Source organism: Gopherus evgoodei, chromosome 7 (genome assembly GCF_007399415.2).
Source record: "Gopherus evgoodei ecotype Sinaloan lineage chromosome 7, rGopEvg1_v1.p, whole genome shotgun sequence".
Lineage (NCBI taxonomy): Eukaryota > Metazoa > Chordata > Testudines > Testudinidae > Gopherus > Gopherus evgoodei.
In genome coordinates this window covers 99376095-99391956 of record NC_044328.1, presented here as the reverse complement: position 1 = coordinate 99391956, position 15862 = coordinate 99376095, and the positions used below count along the sequence as shown (strand labels likewise).

The window sequence follows — 15862 nt, the reverse complement described above, 5'->3', positions numbered from 1 at the left end:
ACAGTGGGCCAGATCCCAGCTGGTGCAAATCAGTGTAATTCCACTGGAGTCAATGGGCCCAGATCCCCAGCTGGTGTAAATTGGTTGTACCTCCAGTGGAGTCAGTGGGGGCCAGATCCCCAGCTGATATAAACTGGCATAGTTTCCTCATCTTTAAGGGAGTGATTCCGAATTACAGCAGCTGAGGATCTGGCTCTTCACTGGGATGTTCAGTTTATGCAAGCAGCCAGCAAATGCCTCAGTGACTAGCATGAGCTGAGCGGATCACTGCAGGAACCCCACATGCTGGCAGTGCTACAAAGACTGCTGGCATAGCCTCTCCCCTCTTTATTTTCATGTCAGCAGCCCAGAATTGCCTGATCTGGTGTGAAAACCTCTTCTGTTTTCTGGCCAGCAACATTTACATTCATTCGTCTCAGTTTGCACTGGGAAAGGGTGAATGTATTAAGCTTGCTTTGAAACCCATTAACACTCCAACATTATTTCATGTATATCTATTTCTCTCCCCATAGCTTTTCCATAATCTTTTTTCCTTTAAAAAAAGGAAAAAGTTTAGTGAAAATTTCCATTTTGTCAAAAAGCCATCATGCATGAGGAAGAGAAGCAGTCACATGGAAAATAATATAATTGTGCCCTTTTTGCAAATGGGGAAACTGAGGCACAGCAAGATTAAATTGCTTGCCCAAAGCCACCCAACAGGTCAGAGCTGGAAGCAGAACCAAGCTCTCCTGAATCCCTGGGCAGTGCTCTATCCAGCTGAGCACATCTCCAGCATTATTACAGTGTTCTGATAAGACTCTGTTAGCTTGTAGGAAACCTGTTTTGCCTTGTTGGAAGGTTTTAAATTTTTTCTTGTTCTGAAACAAGCCCTTGGCTCTGTTCCTCATACCAGGAACTGCAGGAAAGGCACCATGTTTACATTCCCCAGTCACAATGTTCTGCTCCAGGTCCTGGCCGCATGGTGGGATCACATTAGCTCTTGTTTATTAATTTGCTAAGTGAGAGTTCTCCTAACTGGGTCATTAAAGGGGCACTCAAGGTTTGCCTGCTGGGCTTTTGATGCAGTTGTTGAGTCAAAGGCAAAGAGGTTGCAAGTTCTAATGAGAGAAGTTGAACAAGTCCCACCTTCTCTGTCCTCAATGTGTTGCTGTCATAGCCTGATCTCCACTGATCCGGCAAGATTTCTGGACAAGTTACTTGGTGAGAGTACAATCCATTGACCCACAGAGAAAAGCAGCTGTAACCTATTAAAGACATTGCTTGGTAGCAACATAGGAAGCAGGTAAGTCTATTTTACCAAGGTTTATATTTTAATTGTATGGGGCCAGATTCTCAGTTCCATTGTAGATCAGTGCCTTTTTACACCAGCAGAGGATCTGGCTCATTGACTCGCCCCGATTTAGTAAAATAGGGCTTGAAGTGTATTGACTCCAGATTTACGTTGATGTACATGAGTCAGATCTTCAGCTCGTGTGAAGCAGCACTGAAGTTAGGGGAACTACAGCTGAGCATATAGCTCATTGAATCTCTCTGATTTTGTAAAATAGGGTCTTGAAGGGGAGTGACTCCAGATTTATGCTTGTGTAGCTAGGCCAGGTGCTGTAAATCAGCATAGCCTCATGACTTTCATTGATAGCTGAGTTCAATTCTATATCCTGCCCCGCAGCACTATGGATACATGGAAACTCCTGCTGAACTATGTGGAATTCCAAAATGTTGGCCATCTACACAACAAGATTTGCTCCACAGCGCAAAATACATCAGGGTTGGAAAACTCAGATTTAAGGGCATATTTTACCTGGCTCTCCCTTGACATGCTTTCTCCAAAATTCCTCTTAAAATAGTTTTATTTTTAGATTAAGCCCTCCAAACCAAGGGAAACTTTCCCTAACTAAACAAATGAAACTCAACAAAAGATAAACTAAAAGTGCAGCAGAACCACAAACAATCTACTTCTTGACATAGCGCTCAGCTAGGCACAGCATTCCCAACCAAACCATTCCATCGGGCTTCTGGAATTCACAATCAACTTGGAATTGTCTAGTCGCCAAAAGAGACTGTGGATTAGTTGTGCACGGAATGACCTAGAATTTTTGCATCTGGTTTAATTGCATCGATATTCTGATTAGCTGCTTATTTAATCAGCAGATCCTTAATGCAGCCAAATCAACCGCTCGGTTGTAGGAATTTGCTTTGAGCTATTGCTAGATCCATTGCAACTCTTTCTGTCTTTCCAGTGTAGATTGCAGATTCTGACAAGACTGTGAGTGGATGTCTAAGCAAACACAAAGCTGTGAGCATCTGTGAGTAAACAGCAGTTGCATTCTTCTATTTACATCTGCACATTGTTTTGGGTGTGCATCTATTTCACAAAACAAGCATATTCAAGGTGTTGGAGTCTTCTGGTCTGGGGCAACATGACTTTTGCAGAACTTTTAGAGCAGGTCGGCAGTATGGGCCGTTTCCAAATTATCCATGTTACGTTACTGGTCCTGCCAATATTACTGATGGCCAGCCACAACATCCTGCAGAACTTTACCGCTGCTACCCCTGGGCACCACTGCCATATTGCCATTGTTGCTAACTACACTTGTGATGACAACTTTACTGACGTCCTATATTGCCAGGAGCTCCTCAGGATCTCCATCCCCGTGGATGGGAACCAGCAGCCAGAGAAGTGTCTCCGATTCATCTCCGCCCAGTGGCAGCTCCTAGACCCAAATGCCACAACAACCAATGGGACTGAAATGGACACGGAGTCCTGTATGGATGGATGGATCTATGACAAGAGTGTTTTTACTTCCACCATCATCACCGAGGTAAGAAAAATTCTCCTGGCAACGACTGGCTAGTGACTATGCTGAACCAGATTGCTATCTGGTGACCACCAGCACAGTTTCATTGAAACCAACAGAGCTACAATGATATCCACCAGATAAGGATCTGTACTAGTATTGTGGTAGTATCTGGACACCCCAGACCCTGCCACATTGGGTACTGCACAGATCCTGACCAAGATCAGGGCCACATTTTGCTAGTTTCTTCAGAAATCTTGTTGGAGTTTGAGGCCCCCATTCTCACTATGACCAAGTTTGCTGGACTTGTCTCCCTCATGCTTTCTCACTGAGATGGTGTTTTCTCTCACATTTGCAGTGGGATCTAGTGTGTGGCTCACGGACATTGAAACAGATGGCTCAGTCGATCTATATGGCGGGAGTCCTGGTGGGAGCGATTGTGTTTGGAAGTCTCTCTGACAAGTAAGACACCTGTCTGTCACTTCACTTAGGTAGGGTGCAGGAGATGAATGACCGGGAGGTAGTGGCCCAGTTCTAACAGTTTCCAGCTGTCTTTACCAGCACTTATAATCAGAGAGGAAAAGTGGCCCAGTGGTTAGGGCACTCACCTAGAACTTGGGAAAACCTGGGTTCAAGTTCCTACTCTGCCACAGACTTCCTGTGTGACCTTGTGTGAGTCCCTTACTTTCTTTGGGTTTGAGTTCCCCATCTGTACAATGGGGATTGTAGTGCTGCCCTACCACAGAAATGGAGGTCATACTGTTTCCCCCAGAGTGATAACACAGCACTCTAGCCACAAGCCCATCCTGCCTATTAGCGGATAGCCTTGGTTTTCTCTGCCACAGGTTTGGACGGAAGTCACTCTTGATCTGGTCCTGTCTGCAAATGGCCATCACCGGCTCTTGCGCTGCTTTCTCATCTAACTTTACCATGTACTGCGTTTTTCGCTTTCTGACTGGAATGGCTCTGTCGGGGATCAACCTCAACTGTGCGTCCCTCTGTAAGTACTGACTCAAGCAAGCAGCGAGTCTTTTGGGGTTTTCCAGGATGTTTCCATTAAGAGGAGAAGTTATTGATGGAGCCAGGTATTTCCTTGGTGCAATCCTGGTTATTTACAATGTCTTGTTTCCCTGTTTGCATCACGAAACAAACAGCAGGAGGCAGTTACTTTGCTCACTGTACCAACTCTTTTCCAGCCAGCACTCTGCCCAAAAAGCTCTCCTTCCCAGTATTTTCTCAGGCTCACACTACCAGGACTTCTCTGGCTGTATCTCAGGCTTCTTTGTATCTCCCCTGTTATTGCTGCTTTTCTCACACACAAAGACACACACAACTGCACCGGTCCATGCTCCAGCCCCTGTGTTTGCTATATCACTGTCCAAGGAACCCCCATGGGCCACATGACTCAGCATCTGCTCAAGCCTTGACATGTGCCTGTGTTTTGGGTGGTGGCTCCTATTGTTTCAGCTATCTGGGTCCGTAAAGGAGCTTGATTGTTTCTTACTTTTATCCTGAATGAAAAGTGGCAGTTAGGCCCACCAGCTCCAACCCATCAGCATGACAGTAGGCAGTACTGCCCAGAGGATTCAGGAGGCCTGGGTCAAAGCAATTTCGGGGGCCCCTTCCATGAAAAAACAGTTGCAATACTATAAAATGCTATATTCTCAAGGGAGTCCCTGCCCCCCCGGTGGCCCTGACAGTATCTTCCTACATTAAGATAAAGAGGATGTTGAGAATGAGCATTACAAAATAATGCATGTGACAGAAACGCTAGATGAGGCGGTATTCACCCCTCAAACAGCTTCTAGCCTGAACAGCAGGGTGGCCACATCTCGGCGCCCCAGTCATGGGTCAGGATCCCACAGAACTAAAAGACAGTCCCCCCTGCAAAGAGCTTGAGTCTAGAGCTGGGTGATGTCTTTTTGCTGAAACTTTTTTCCATAAAACATTTCGCGAATTCGTGTTGGTTTAGCCACATTGTTCATGTCGAAAACGAATCAGAAAAAGTTGAAACGTCTTAATTTTTTTGGTTCAAAATGACTTTTCACTTCAAAATGTTCTTGAATTTAAAATGTTGACAGTCAAAACAAAACAGTTAATTTAACCCAAAATGAAACTTTTTTCAGCTCTTTGATTTGCCCAAGATTTAAAAAAAAAAAAAAAAATTCTGGTTGGCCCCAAATGAATTGTTTTCTGGGTTTTTTTCCCCTTTTTCTTTTTTGAAGCTGCCACCAAAACAACAAATCCATTATTCTCCCTGCTCTGCTTAAAGTTCCACTTAAAAATCAGGCCATTTGGGGTGGATTTAGGTGCCCAGGTGGTTTTGAAAGCTCAGATTGGTGTTCTCTGGACTCTGACTCTCTTCCCCCTTTTATCTCCTCCCCAGCTGTGGAGTGGACCCCTACCAAACTCCGGGCAGCAGTTGGCATGGTGATAGGATATAGCTACAGCATCGGGCAGTTCATTCTGGCTGGGCTAGCCTATGTCATCCCAGATTGGCGCTGGCTGCAGCTGGCTGTTTCGGTGCCCTATTTCATCTTCTTCTTCTATGGCTGGTAGGTGTTGTTCTAACTCGTAAACCCTGCCAGCATGGGGACCTCCCTGTTGTCCCTGATGCGGACCAAGGGGTTCTGGACGGTATCCAGACTGCAAGCTCTCAGACCCCAGGCATGTCTCTCACTGAATGTCTGTCCAGCTCTTGGCACAGTGGGGGTCCCAATTCAAGGTGGCACTGATTGTTATTTTTCATATTATGATGGCATCTAGAGGCCTCATCTGAGGTCAGGGTCCCACTGTGCGACCGACACACACTGAGAGACAGGCCCTGTCCTAAAGAGCTCACAGTCTAAATAGAAGAAGGAAGGGTTATTATTCCCATTTTACAGACTGGAGAGCTGAAGCACAGAAATATGGAGTGACTTGCCCAAAGTCACATGGGGCATCTGTGGTAGAGTAGGGAAAAGAATCCAGGTTTCCCAAGCAAGTGTCCTACTCACAAGACCATTATTATTATGGTAGCCCCAACAGACCAGTGCTAGGAGCTGTATGGACACTGTTCCTACACTTACAGATGCAACAGATGATCTTTGGGCGGAGAACCAGCTGGGAAGTGATTTGCCAAAGGTCACAAGACAGACAGTGCTACACCCAAGAAGAGAACCCAGCGATCCTGCCTCCTAATGCTGTACCCTACCCATTTGTCATAGTATAATTCCCAACTCTGGACCTTAGCATCCAGGATATGGGTACTAGCCTAAAGTCCTCTAAGCTTAATTACCAGCTTAGATTCTGTAGCACTGCCACCAATCAGGAATTCCAGGGCCTGATACCCTCTGGTCCCCCCAAACCCTTCCCTGGGGACCCCCAAGACCCAGATTCCTTGAGTCTCAAAACAAAGGGGAATAAACCATTTCCCTTCCCCCTCCTTTCTTCCTCCCAGCTCTTTCCTGCCCTGGGTACACTAGGAGACTACCGTGATTCAACTTCTTGAATCACCACCCCGAGAGGAATGTTACCTTCCCCCTCCCTTCTTCCCCGGAGAGAGATACAGAGATAAACACAGAGAGCAGGTTTTCCTTCCATCCTCCCTTTCCTTTCTCCCACCAATTCCCTGGTGAGTGCAGACTCCCTTCCCTGGAGTCTTACAAAAGATAACCCCAAAAAATCAATTAGGTTCTAAAAAAGAGGAAAACTTTAATAAAGAAGGAAAAAACATAAAAATTGTCTCTGTAATCAAGATGGTAAATATACAGGGTTTTTATAACTTATAGACAATAGAAAGAAGCTTTCTCCAGCAGAAACACAATTTAAGCTACTTCCAACAAGTACACATCTGCAGATAAAGAAAAACAAGTTAAAAGACTATAACCGCCTTTGTACTTACTCACTATTCTGAATAGATAAGAGACTGTAGCAGGGAGATTGGCAGAAACCTGGTTGCACTTCTAGTCCCATCCAGGACCCAGAGAGAACAACATACAAACCCAAAACCCACAAACAAAGGCTTCCCTCCACCTAGATTTGAAAGTATCTTGTTTCCTGATTGGTCCTCTGGTCAGGTGTTTGGGTCCCTGTTTGTTAACCCTTTACAGGTAAAAGAGACATTAACCCTTAACTATCTGTTTTTGACACCATTAGACCACACTGCTTCTCAACTTGCTCCTTTAGCCTGAACACTACATCTATTCTAATCACACAAAGACAGAGGAGTTTTGAAATTTGCCCTGAACTTAGGGTGACAAAATAGCAAGTATGAAAAATTAGGACACTTTTTTCAGGGGGTGGGGGAAGAGTATAGTTGCATATATAAGACAAAGCCCCTGATATCGGGACATTTGGTCACTCTACCTAAACTGCAACAGACTCTTTCTGTATCATACACAGGTTGGGAGCCCCAGGTGTCCTGAGTCTTTTCAATAGGTTTAGTGTTTCTCATGGTGAAAAGGACCCTGTTGTAATGAACATCCAGGCAATTCTTTATTAAGCTGCTGGACAAACACAGCCCTGGGGTTCCCCTAGGTTCTCCACCCTGAACTTCCTGGTGTCACCACATGGGGTCATCGTAAGCCCTACCCTGCGCTAAGGCCAATGGCAGGGAAGCTGGCTACCATGTGCCCTTCTGGTTCCAAACAGGTGGTTCACAGAGTCAGCCCGCTGGCTTGCAACAGCTGGCAAACTGAACCAGGCATTAAAGGAGATGCAGAAAGTGGCACGAATAAATGGACGAAAGGAAGAAGGGGACAAACTCAGCATAGAGGTGAGGAAATGAATAGGCTAAAACAAAAGGCTGTAATACATGGAACTTATGTGCGTGCCTCTCACCCTGTGATTGCCAGAGGGAAGACTGACACACAGAAACATACCATAGAGTGAACTCACACAGAGCTGGGTAAATAATGGATTTTTTCGATTACTGGCAATTCCAAAAAGTTGTGAAAAAAAATTGTTTCAGGTCAAACTGAAAACAAATTTTTTCAATGTTTTTGGCAAATCGAAAGGGAAAATATTCAGTTCAGGCCAAATTTTCATTCACCATGAAATGAAACTTTTTTATTTTGAGCATTTTTTTAACATTTACAAAAAATATTTATATAAAATTAAAGGAAATTTCAAAACAAAAATTTGCTTCAAATAAAAAAAATCAAAACATTTCATTTAAAAAATGTCAAAATAAAACATTTCAATTTGCTGATTGTTTTTTTTTAAAAGTTTCCAAAACAATTTGGTAAAATTGACACAAATTTGCAATTTGTTTTGGTGTCACCAAATCTGCATTTTTCACTGAAAAAAGTTTCAACCAAAACATTTTGTCCAGTTCTAGACAGGGACACATGAACGCTTGGTGCCAAGAGGGTAATAAATATATAAACTCCCAAGCCCAGAAATCAAGTCCTATAGTTCAGCTATAGCTGTTGTAAAACAATAGCAATAAAGAATCCAAATAAAACATATCCAGGCCTTAACAACTGCAGTAAAAGAGACAGTCAGGTGTGCTGACAGGGTGATCCCTTTAGAAATCTAGCGCATGGATTGCTGTCTGGAAATGTAGGTTGCTAAAGGGGATGTTGGAATGGGAATTCTAGCATCTGAACCTCTAAGGTGCTGAGAGACCTCACAGGATGCGCTCTTCCGATCCGTAGGAGGCATTCAGTGCCTCGCACAATGCCCTAAACAAGGAGCCCTGTGCTATGATAGGCCCACTGGAATTTGCACTTCCTGCTCTATGCCTCTTCCCTCAGCTACCTGCATCTCCCAGTGGTAGCCAGGGGTACTGCAGCCTGAAGACTGGCTTCCCCAGTGGTGGCACTCAATATTGCAGCTGCTCCAGACCCCAGGTGTTTACATGGATAGCAAGAATCCCTCAAGTTATAACTGTAAGGATTTAAATAACCAAGGGTTTGGGGAAGCTATAAACTCTCCTGTGTCTCTTCCGCATAGGACTTGAGAGCCAGCCTGCAAAAAGAAATGTCCTCAGCCAAATCCACCCACACAGCTGCCGATCTGGTGCGCACACAGTCTGTACGTAGGATATCCTGCTGCCTGTGCTTCGTATGGTAGGTGGTTTCATTCAGATGCAGAGGGAGACAAGGAGGGTGGAAGGGCAGAAAATAAACCAGGGGTGTTTATTATGATGGTACGACCAGCTGAGATCCGAACACTGTTGTGCTTGGTGCTGTACAGTAGGACGAGACAGCGCCAGGCCCTACCTTCAAGAGTTTACAATCTAAATAGACCAGAGGTAGGATTATTGTCCCCATTTTTACAGAAGGGGAACTGAAGCACAGAGACACTAAGTGACTTGCTGAAGGTCATACAAGGAAGTCTGTGACAGAGGGGAATTGAACGGAGGTCTTCCAAGTCCCAGGTTACAGAGCATTTTACAGCACTCCCAGTGGCAACAGGCAGTACTGCACCCCGCAGACTATTTCCATTGTACCATGCATTTTTGTGTCGCCAATGACAGGTTCTCCACTAGCTTTGCCTATTATGGGCTGGCCATGGATCTGCAGAATTTTGGGGTCAGCATTTACCTCATCCAAGTGGTATATGGAGCTGTCGACATCCCTGCAAAGCTGATTGGTTTCTTCATGATCAGTTTCATTGGCCGGAGAGTCACCCAGGCTTCTGCTCTCATCCTTGCAGGGCTTGCGATCCTGGCCAACATATTTGTGCCACAAGGTGAGGCCCTGGTGCACTATCGATCTGCATGCTCTGATTTTAATCAGCATGTATTTGCATGTATATACATTTAGCATACATAGAATTTAATTAGCATATAAGCAAGATACAGCAAGAGTGATGTTGCAAGAATGGTCTATAAAAGCGATGTCTGTATATTAAAGGTGGCTGAAAATGTTTTCATCCAAACTGTTTTTCAACAGAAAATTGGGGGGTTGGCTAAACTAAGTTTTATTTGAAAGGCATCAACTTCACACCGAAAATTTCAACTTTTCAGTAACAAAATTAACACCCATGGCACTTCCCCCACCCCGCAAATTTTAATTCTGAAATGCTGGGGTCCCTAGCCAGACTACATCTCCCATAATGCCATGCAGCTGCCATGATTCACCACTTCCCCTCTCTTTACTTCCCTGCACTGGTCCCTTCTTCTCTATCATATCAAATATAAGCTACTTGTCTTCACTCTCAAGACCTTTCATGACCTATCCCTACCTGCTCTAACAGCTCTCATTCAGTATTAAAAGATCAACTCCAATCAGTCCATGATATCAGTTTCTATCACCCACTTGTTACATTTTCAAACAAATATCTTTGTGCTTTCCCCCATGCTGCACCTCATGTTTGGGAAAAATTCCCCATAAGCATCAGCAAAATTAACACAATATCCTCCTTCAAAACAATCCTTAAAACTCCCTCTGCCTTGAAGCCTACAAAAAACTTGACAATGGTTAGGCTGCTGGTGTGCTGAAACCACAGCCTATCATGCTGACCAGTAGTGTCTCATTGTTTCCTTGTGTTACTCCATGGTGAACCAAGGGTCACCCAATGAAATCAATAAGCAGCAGATTTAAAACAAACACAAGGCAGGACTTCTTCACACAACGCACAATCAACCTGGGGAACTCATTGCTAGGGGATGCTGTGAAGGTCAAAACTATAACTGAGTTCCAAAAAGAATTGGGTAAGTTCATGGAGGACAGGTCCATCAATGACTACTAGCCAAGATGGTTAGGGACACAATCCCAGGTTCTGGGTGTCCTAAGCCTCTAATTGCCAGAAGCTGGAAGTGGATGACAGGGGATGGGTCACTTGATAATTGCCCTGGTCTGTTCATTCCCTCCAAAACATCAGACATTGCCACTGTCAGAAGATAGGATACTGGGCTAGATGGACCATTGGTCTGACCCAGTATGGCCATCTCAGATATTTATCTGTCTGTATCCTGTCATCACTTGTCTTATACTTAGATTGCCAGCTCTTTGGGACAGGGACTGTCTCTTTCCTGGCCCATGACTGGGGCTCCTAGACACTATGATAATACTAATAATAAATAATATGGTGAGGCCACAGTGCAGCCTGGAGATATAATCTGACAATTCAAAAGCAGGACAACAATTAATTTTCAGTAAAAAAGACATTTTTCTTGGAAATTACGTTTTGACCAAAAAAAATTCAACCTGTTGTAATTACTGACTCTTTTTACAGAGTTTGGGGCGGGGAGGACTCAAGGACAGAGAGATTAAGGACTGTGTTTGCATGTCTACATTGTGCCAAGAGCTAAGCCCCAGCAGCACCTATAGATGTCATCCTTTCCCTCCCCCTAGATCTGCAGACCCTGCGCACTCTTTTGGCTGTGTTTGGAAAAGGTTGCCTGGCTGCCTCATTCAACTGTGCCTTCCTCTACACAGGAGAGCTCTACCCCACCGTGATTAGGTATGTAGACGCAAACACCCCTTAAAGAGTCCTATCTGGGCTGCTGGTCTGTGCTGCAGTTTTCACCCTGCATGGTTAACCTCAAGGAGATGGCAATGACAGAATGGCAGCAAGAGCTCTGGTCAGCTGAGCCACTGGGTTTCCTACAGCTGTTAGGAGATGCAAATCAAAACGAATCTATTGGATAAGGCCAGACTGAATGAATCAGCATATCTTATTCTACTGCTTTCTGACAGGACGCTGCAGACAGGCAGGTTAGAGATTAGATTAGATATGCAAGCTGTGAATAAACAACATGGAGACTGTACCTCAGAAAAGGCAAACCCAGCTCAAGGCCGGTTCCCAGCCACTGATTGTTATCTTCCCAGCCCCTGACTGTTCTCTCTCCACGGCAGACAGACCGGAATGGGGTTTGTGAACACCCTGGCTCGGGTGGGCGGCATAGTGGCCCCACTTGTGCAAATGACCAGTGAGCACTTGCCGTCCCTGCCGCTGATCATCTATGGAGCTGCCCCTATTGTATCCGGCATCACCACCTGCTTCCTACCTGAGACACGTAACATGCCATTGCCGGACACCATAGAAGACGTTGAGAGGCAGTGAGTAATTTCTGCGACCATTCCGGACAGCTAGTGGAGAGGAAGTATGGCCAGCTGGCTAGTGCAATGGGCTGGGGATCAGAGAGATGGGATCTATGTCTAGCTCCATCAGCCTGAGCTTAGGCAAGCCCCTTCCCCTCTCTATGCCTATTTCCCATCACATCCTTTGTCTAGTTAGATGTTAAGCTCTTCAGGGTCTGTCTCTTAGTATGAGTCTGTGCAGCACAATGGGGCCCTGACCTCACCAGGGTCTGTGCAGCACCCAGCGCAATGGGGCCCTGATCTCAATGAGCATGTGTGTAATCAGGTGTTATCAGTGGGCGGGGTTCAGTTTTCAGTGGAGTCCTTCAAAAAATGTAAACACTAGCTTGAGCTCCAACCCAGAAACCTGGAAAACTGTACACACCACCCTTGGCATCCTTGGTAGATAATACTTCCCCACTTGCAAGCACTTTAAGGGTTAAAAAAAAAGCTTTATGAGGGTGGGGGAAGGGGACAACAGAACCAACTTGAGAAAGCCAGCAATTAATAAATCTACACACCCCGAGTATTTTGGCAGTGATCCCAGCCTCAGGCCTCCTTTCACAGTTGTGAGCGGCTCAGACATTCCAGCCACTTCCCTTCTCAGCATCATCAATCACAGTTTACTGCCCAGGGCTGGTGAGTCCACAAATTCTGGCTGTGCTGCCTGCACTGCCACCAGACCCAGTTCACATGATTTCAGCTCTGCTTGCTAGGCAGAGAGGTCTGCACCAGAGTCCCTCAGATACACAGCTGCTGCTGCTGCTGCTGCTGCTGCTGCTGCTGCTGCTGCTGCTGCTGCTGCTCTGTCCAGCTACCATGCCACCCTGCCTACAGCTAGCAGGAGCCCCTCTCCTTTTCTCATGAGGCTCCCTTACCCAACGGTGCCTGCCTGTGGTGTTGGTCAGGATGACCCCCTCGCCCACCATGATTGGTGCTGTTCATTTGTGCTTTCATTTCCCAACAGGGTCAACAGCATTTTATTGCTGCCAGACTCAAAACTTAAACTATATTTTAACCCAAATGCCCCCAAATTAGCACAGAACTGAAATGCAAATGAGGCCTGGCTCATTCGGTCATTTCTCTTTCCTCATCAACAGATGCTTGCAGAGACCTCCCATCCCATGTTGCCCCTGTCCATCTGGAGCTCTTAAGCAGCTCTGGTGTCAAACAGGTGTCAACAGTCAGCTCCCTCCTCCCTAGGGCTTCAGGCCACAAGGATTAGAGGCATAACACCCAGCACAGGGGGCCCCGATCTCAATCGGGGTCTGTGCAGCACCTGGCACAATGGGGCCCTGATCTCAGTCAGAGTCTGTGCAGCGCCTGGAGCAATGGGGGCCCCAATCTCAGTCACGGTCTGTGCAGTGCCTAGCACACTGGTGCCCTGATCTCAGTCAGGGTCTGTGCAGCACCTGGCACAATGGGGCCCTGATCTCATTCAGGGTCTATGGGGCCCTGACTGGGGGTTGTCTTCAGGCACTATCATAATGCAAAGTACGGGCCATAAGAGGGAAAGTGACGTGCCCAAAGTCACTAACTCACTGAGTTAGTGGCGGGGCTGGGATTGCCATCAGTTCTCACTCTCTCATCCTGTTCTTTAGATCAGCACTTCTCAATGTTTTCTATATCAGGACTCTGCACTGGCATCTAGCCAGGACTGGAGCTGGTTGTGAATTTTCCAAAGGAACCTTTTTTTGGTTGGAAAATGCCAATTTGTCAAAAACAAAACTGTTTGTGGGAAAGTATCAGCGTTGGTGAATTGAAAAACATTTTTTAAAAGAATTTTTTCAACATTTTCAAAACAAAAATAAAGTGGTTTTCTGGTTTGAAATGATTTTCCACTCAGAAATTTAAGCTAAGGGTAAGAAAAACAAATTAAATAAGTACTTTATCAAAATCAAAACAAAATGTTTCAAAAGTGTTGAAATGAAACATTTTAATTGCTTCAAAATGAATTGTTTTCAGTTTCTTTATTTCTGACAATTTTTGAGGTTTTGACTTCTCATCCCAGTTGGGGACAGGAAAATTTTTCAAAACTCAAATATATTCATAGGACATGACAATCATTCCCCTTGCCCCCACCCGAGCCAAGACCCTGACTCCTACATGGGAAGGAGAAGGTGATCTTGACCCATTGACACCTGTTCTTTGCTCTCCTGGGGGCCCCAACTCCAGGGCCTCTAGGTGGAATCCATGCTGCATTATGGGGGTGGGGAAGGTAAAAGGGAGCTAGTGTAATTCACAGAGCTATTGGGAGGTTTAGCTAATCCCTTTGTACAGAGTCATGACTTGCTGTGATGAAAAGGTGAAAAGAAATGCAGCGTTGATATATAATCATGTGGTCTCTTCTTATTCCCTTACAGGAGAAGGTCCAGAGTGATTACAGATGTAGGACGGGAAGACAAGGTTCCGCTGAAAGCCTCCAGATTGGAACCACTCAAGGAAATAATTTAAGGAGAAAAACTAAACAGACTCTAGGTCTTGATAACCAATTAGTCAGATTAAAATCAAACACCCTTGTCTTTTACCGTCTCAGGTCAGAGATTGCTTCTGTGGGAGGGGTATTCATGAGACATTATATCAGCCTTTTGTACCCACTTTCAGAAAAACTAATAAAGTCAACTGTGCCTCCAAAGGTACAAGCCGTGGCTTCTAACATGAGGTGGCAGCGTAAGACTGGACACAGCATTGGGCTGGGAGCCAAACAACCTGGATTCTGATCCTGGCTCAACCAGTGACATTGGACATGTGTCTATTGCTCTTCCCACAGCGAAACTAGTGTGAACAAACCACACTGGTCCAGTTGGGTCCCAGATAACTGTGTCTATTTAACAAGGCTAGCCAGAAAACGGGAATTCTGTTTAGTACAATAATTTCAGAGGTTTCATATCAGAACAAAACCAAGACCCTTCAAAACATTTCATGGAAACAGAGAGCTCCATCCCAGAAGAGATAATAGCTCAGGCAAAGTAGCAACCTAAACCTTGTTCTTCTAACAAGTTCCCTAACAACCAGGCTAGTAAGTCAGTGCTTCTCACTCTCTGCAGGGACTTGAACCTGACTCTTCATGACTGCTGAGTACCCTGGCCATCAGATTTTTCTGGGGTGTGCCTCGCTCACTCTCTCATTTTGATCAGAAATTCCATCCTGGACCTGAGAAACCCTTCTGACAAAACTTTGGTAGAAACCAAAAAGTTTCAGTTTTGACAAATTGGCAATTTCCCACAGAAAATTCTCACTCAGCTCTTCTCTTTAGTACATGCAGCCATTCAAAGCCTAGCTACATAGATACCATTGCTCTGAGTGGCTTCGAAAATACAGAACCCAGCGAAAGCCTTTAGAGGGATCACAGACTAGTTAATTCTGCTTTATTCCTGTACATTACACTCTGCAAGTCACTTCCCCACTCCATGCCTCAGTTTCCCCTCCCACACTTTGTCTATTTAGATTACAAGATTTTCAGGGCAGGGACAGCACCCTACACAGTGGGATCGTGATTTCTTATTGCTACTGAAATATGCATAAAACCTTACCTGTTTAGAGGAGGTTCTGCACAAAGGAGTTCTGAGTATGGTAGAAACACATTACAGTCCAGGGCCATGCTGCCATGCAGTGAGGGAGCTTATCAAACAGAAGTTCATGTATGTCCCAGGCTCCAGTTTCCCAGGCTGACAATTTGCATCAGACCCATAGTGGAAGGCAGGGGAAGAACAAATGCGGGTCCAAAAAGGAAGTGTTTAGCCCGGTCCACAATCAAGCCACACCCACAAATAAGTCCCACCCTCTTGAGATACAGATGTCACTCAAAGTCAAGGTGACCATGTTTTCGATACCTCCAGCCAGGGCTTTTTCATGGCGATGTTGTTTTAGGGTCATACGTGAGACAAAGTTATTCATATTACAGGAGGGCTCAAAGGCCCTAACAAGAAGGGCCCCACTGGTTAGGCACTGCACATACACATAGCGAGGGCCAGCCTCTGCTCTAGAGAGCTCATAATCTAAACGGACAAAGGGTGGGAGGGGAAACAAAGGTACAGAAAGAGGAAGTGACTC

At 45.4% G+C, this 15862-nt stretch overlaps 1 protein-coding gene across 3 annotated transcripts; it reads left to right on the top strand.

The window, feature by feature from the left end:
• Nucleotides 1-1124: 1124 nt before the first annotated feature.
• LOC115654712 (solute carrier family 22 member 6-A-like) lies at nucleotides 1125-14431 on the top strand. 3 transcript variants are annotated; one of them, XM_030569400.1, is made up of 12 exons: nucleotides 1126-1282; nucleotides 2238-2303; nucleotides 2628-2819; nucleotides 3154-3257; nucleotides 3641-3795; nucleotides 5182-5350; nucleotides 7428-7551; nucleotides 8733-8848; nucleotides 9259-9473; nucleotides 11081-11189; nucleotides 11585-11788; nucleotides 14173-14431. In XM_030569400.1, the coding sequence occupies exons 3-12, from the start codon at nucleotides 2748-2750 to the stop codon at nucleotides 14261-14263; spliced, it is 1359 nt and encodes a 452-aa protein (XP_030425260.1). In that variant the 5' UTR covers nucleotides 1126-1282; nucleotides 2238-2303; nucleotides 2628-2747; the 3' UTR covers nucleotides 14264-14431. The 3 variants fall into 3 exon arrangements, with proteins under 3 accessions (XP_030425259.1, XP_030425260.1, XP_030425258.1); XM_030569398.1 differs by having other exon boundaries at nucleotides 2238-2819; XM_030569399.1 differs by lacking the exon at nucleotides 11585-11788 and having other exon boundaries at nucleotides 1125-1282; nucleotides 2238-2819.
• Nucleotides 14432-15862: the final 1431 nt, after the last annotated feature.

What these genes read in the sequence shown, in the direction of transcription:
- LOC115654712 (XM_030569398.1), top strand. Translation starts at nt 2,418, where the DNA reads ATGACTTTTGCAGAACTTTTAGAGCAGGTCGGCAGTATGGGCCGTTTC. An exon ending in TGCTGCCTGTGCTTCGTATG is followed by an intron (nt 8,849 to 9,258) that starts GTAGGTGGTTTC and finishes CGCCAATGACAG; the next exon opens with GTTCTCCACTAGCTTTGCCT. An exon ending in ATAGAAGACGTTGAGAGGCA is followed by an intron (nt 11,789 to 14,172) that starts GTGAGTAATTTC and finishes ATTCCCTTACAG; the next exon opens with GAGAAGGTCCAGAGTGATTA.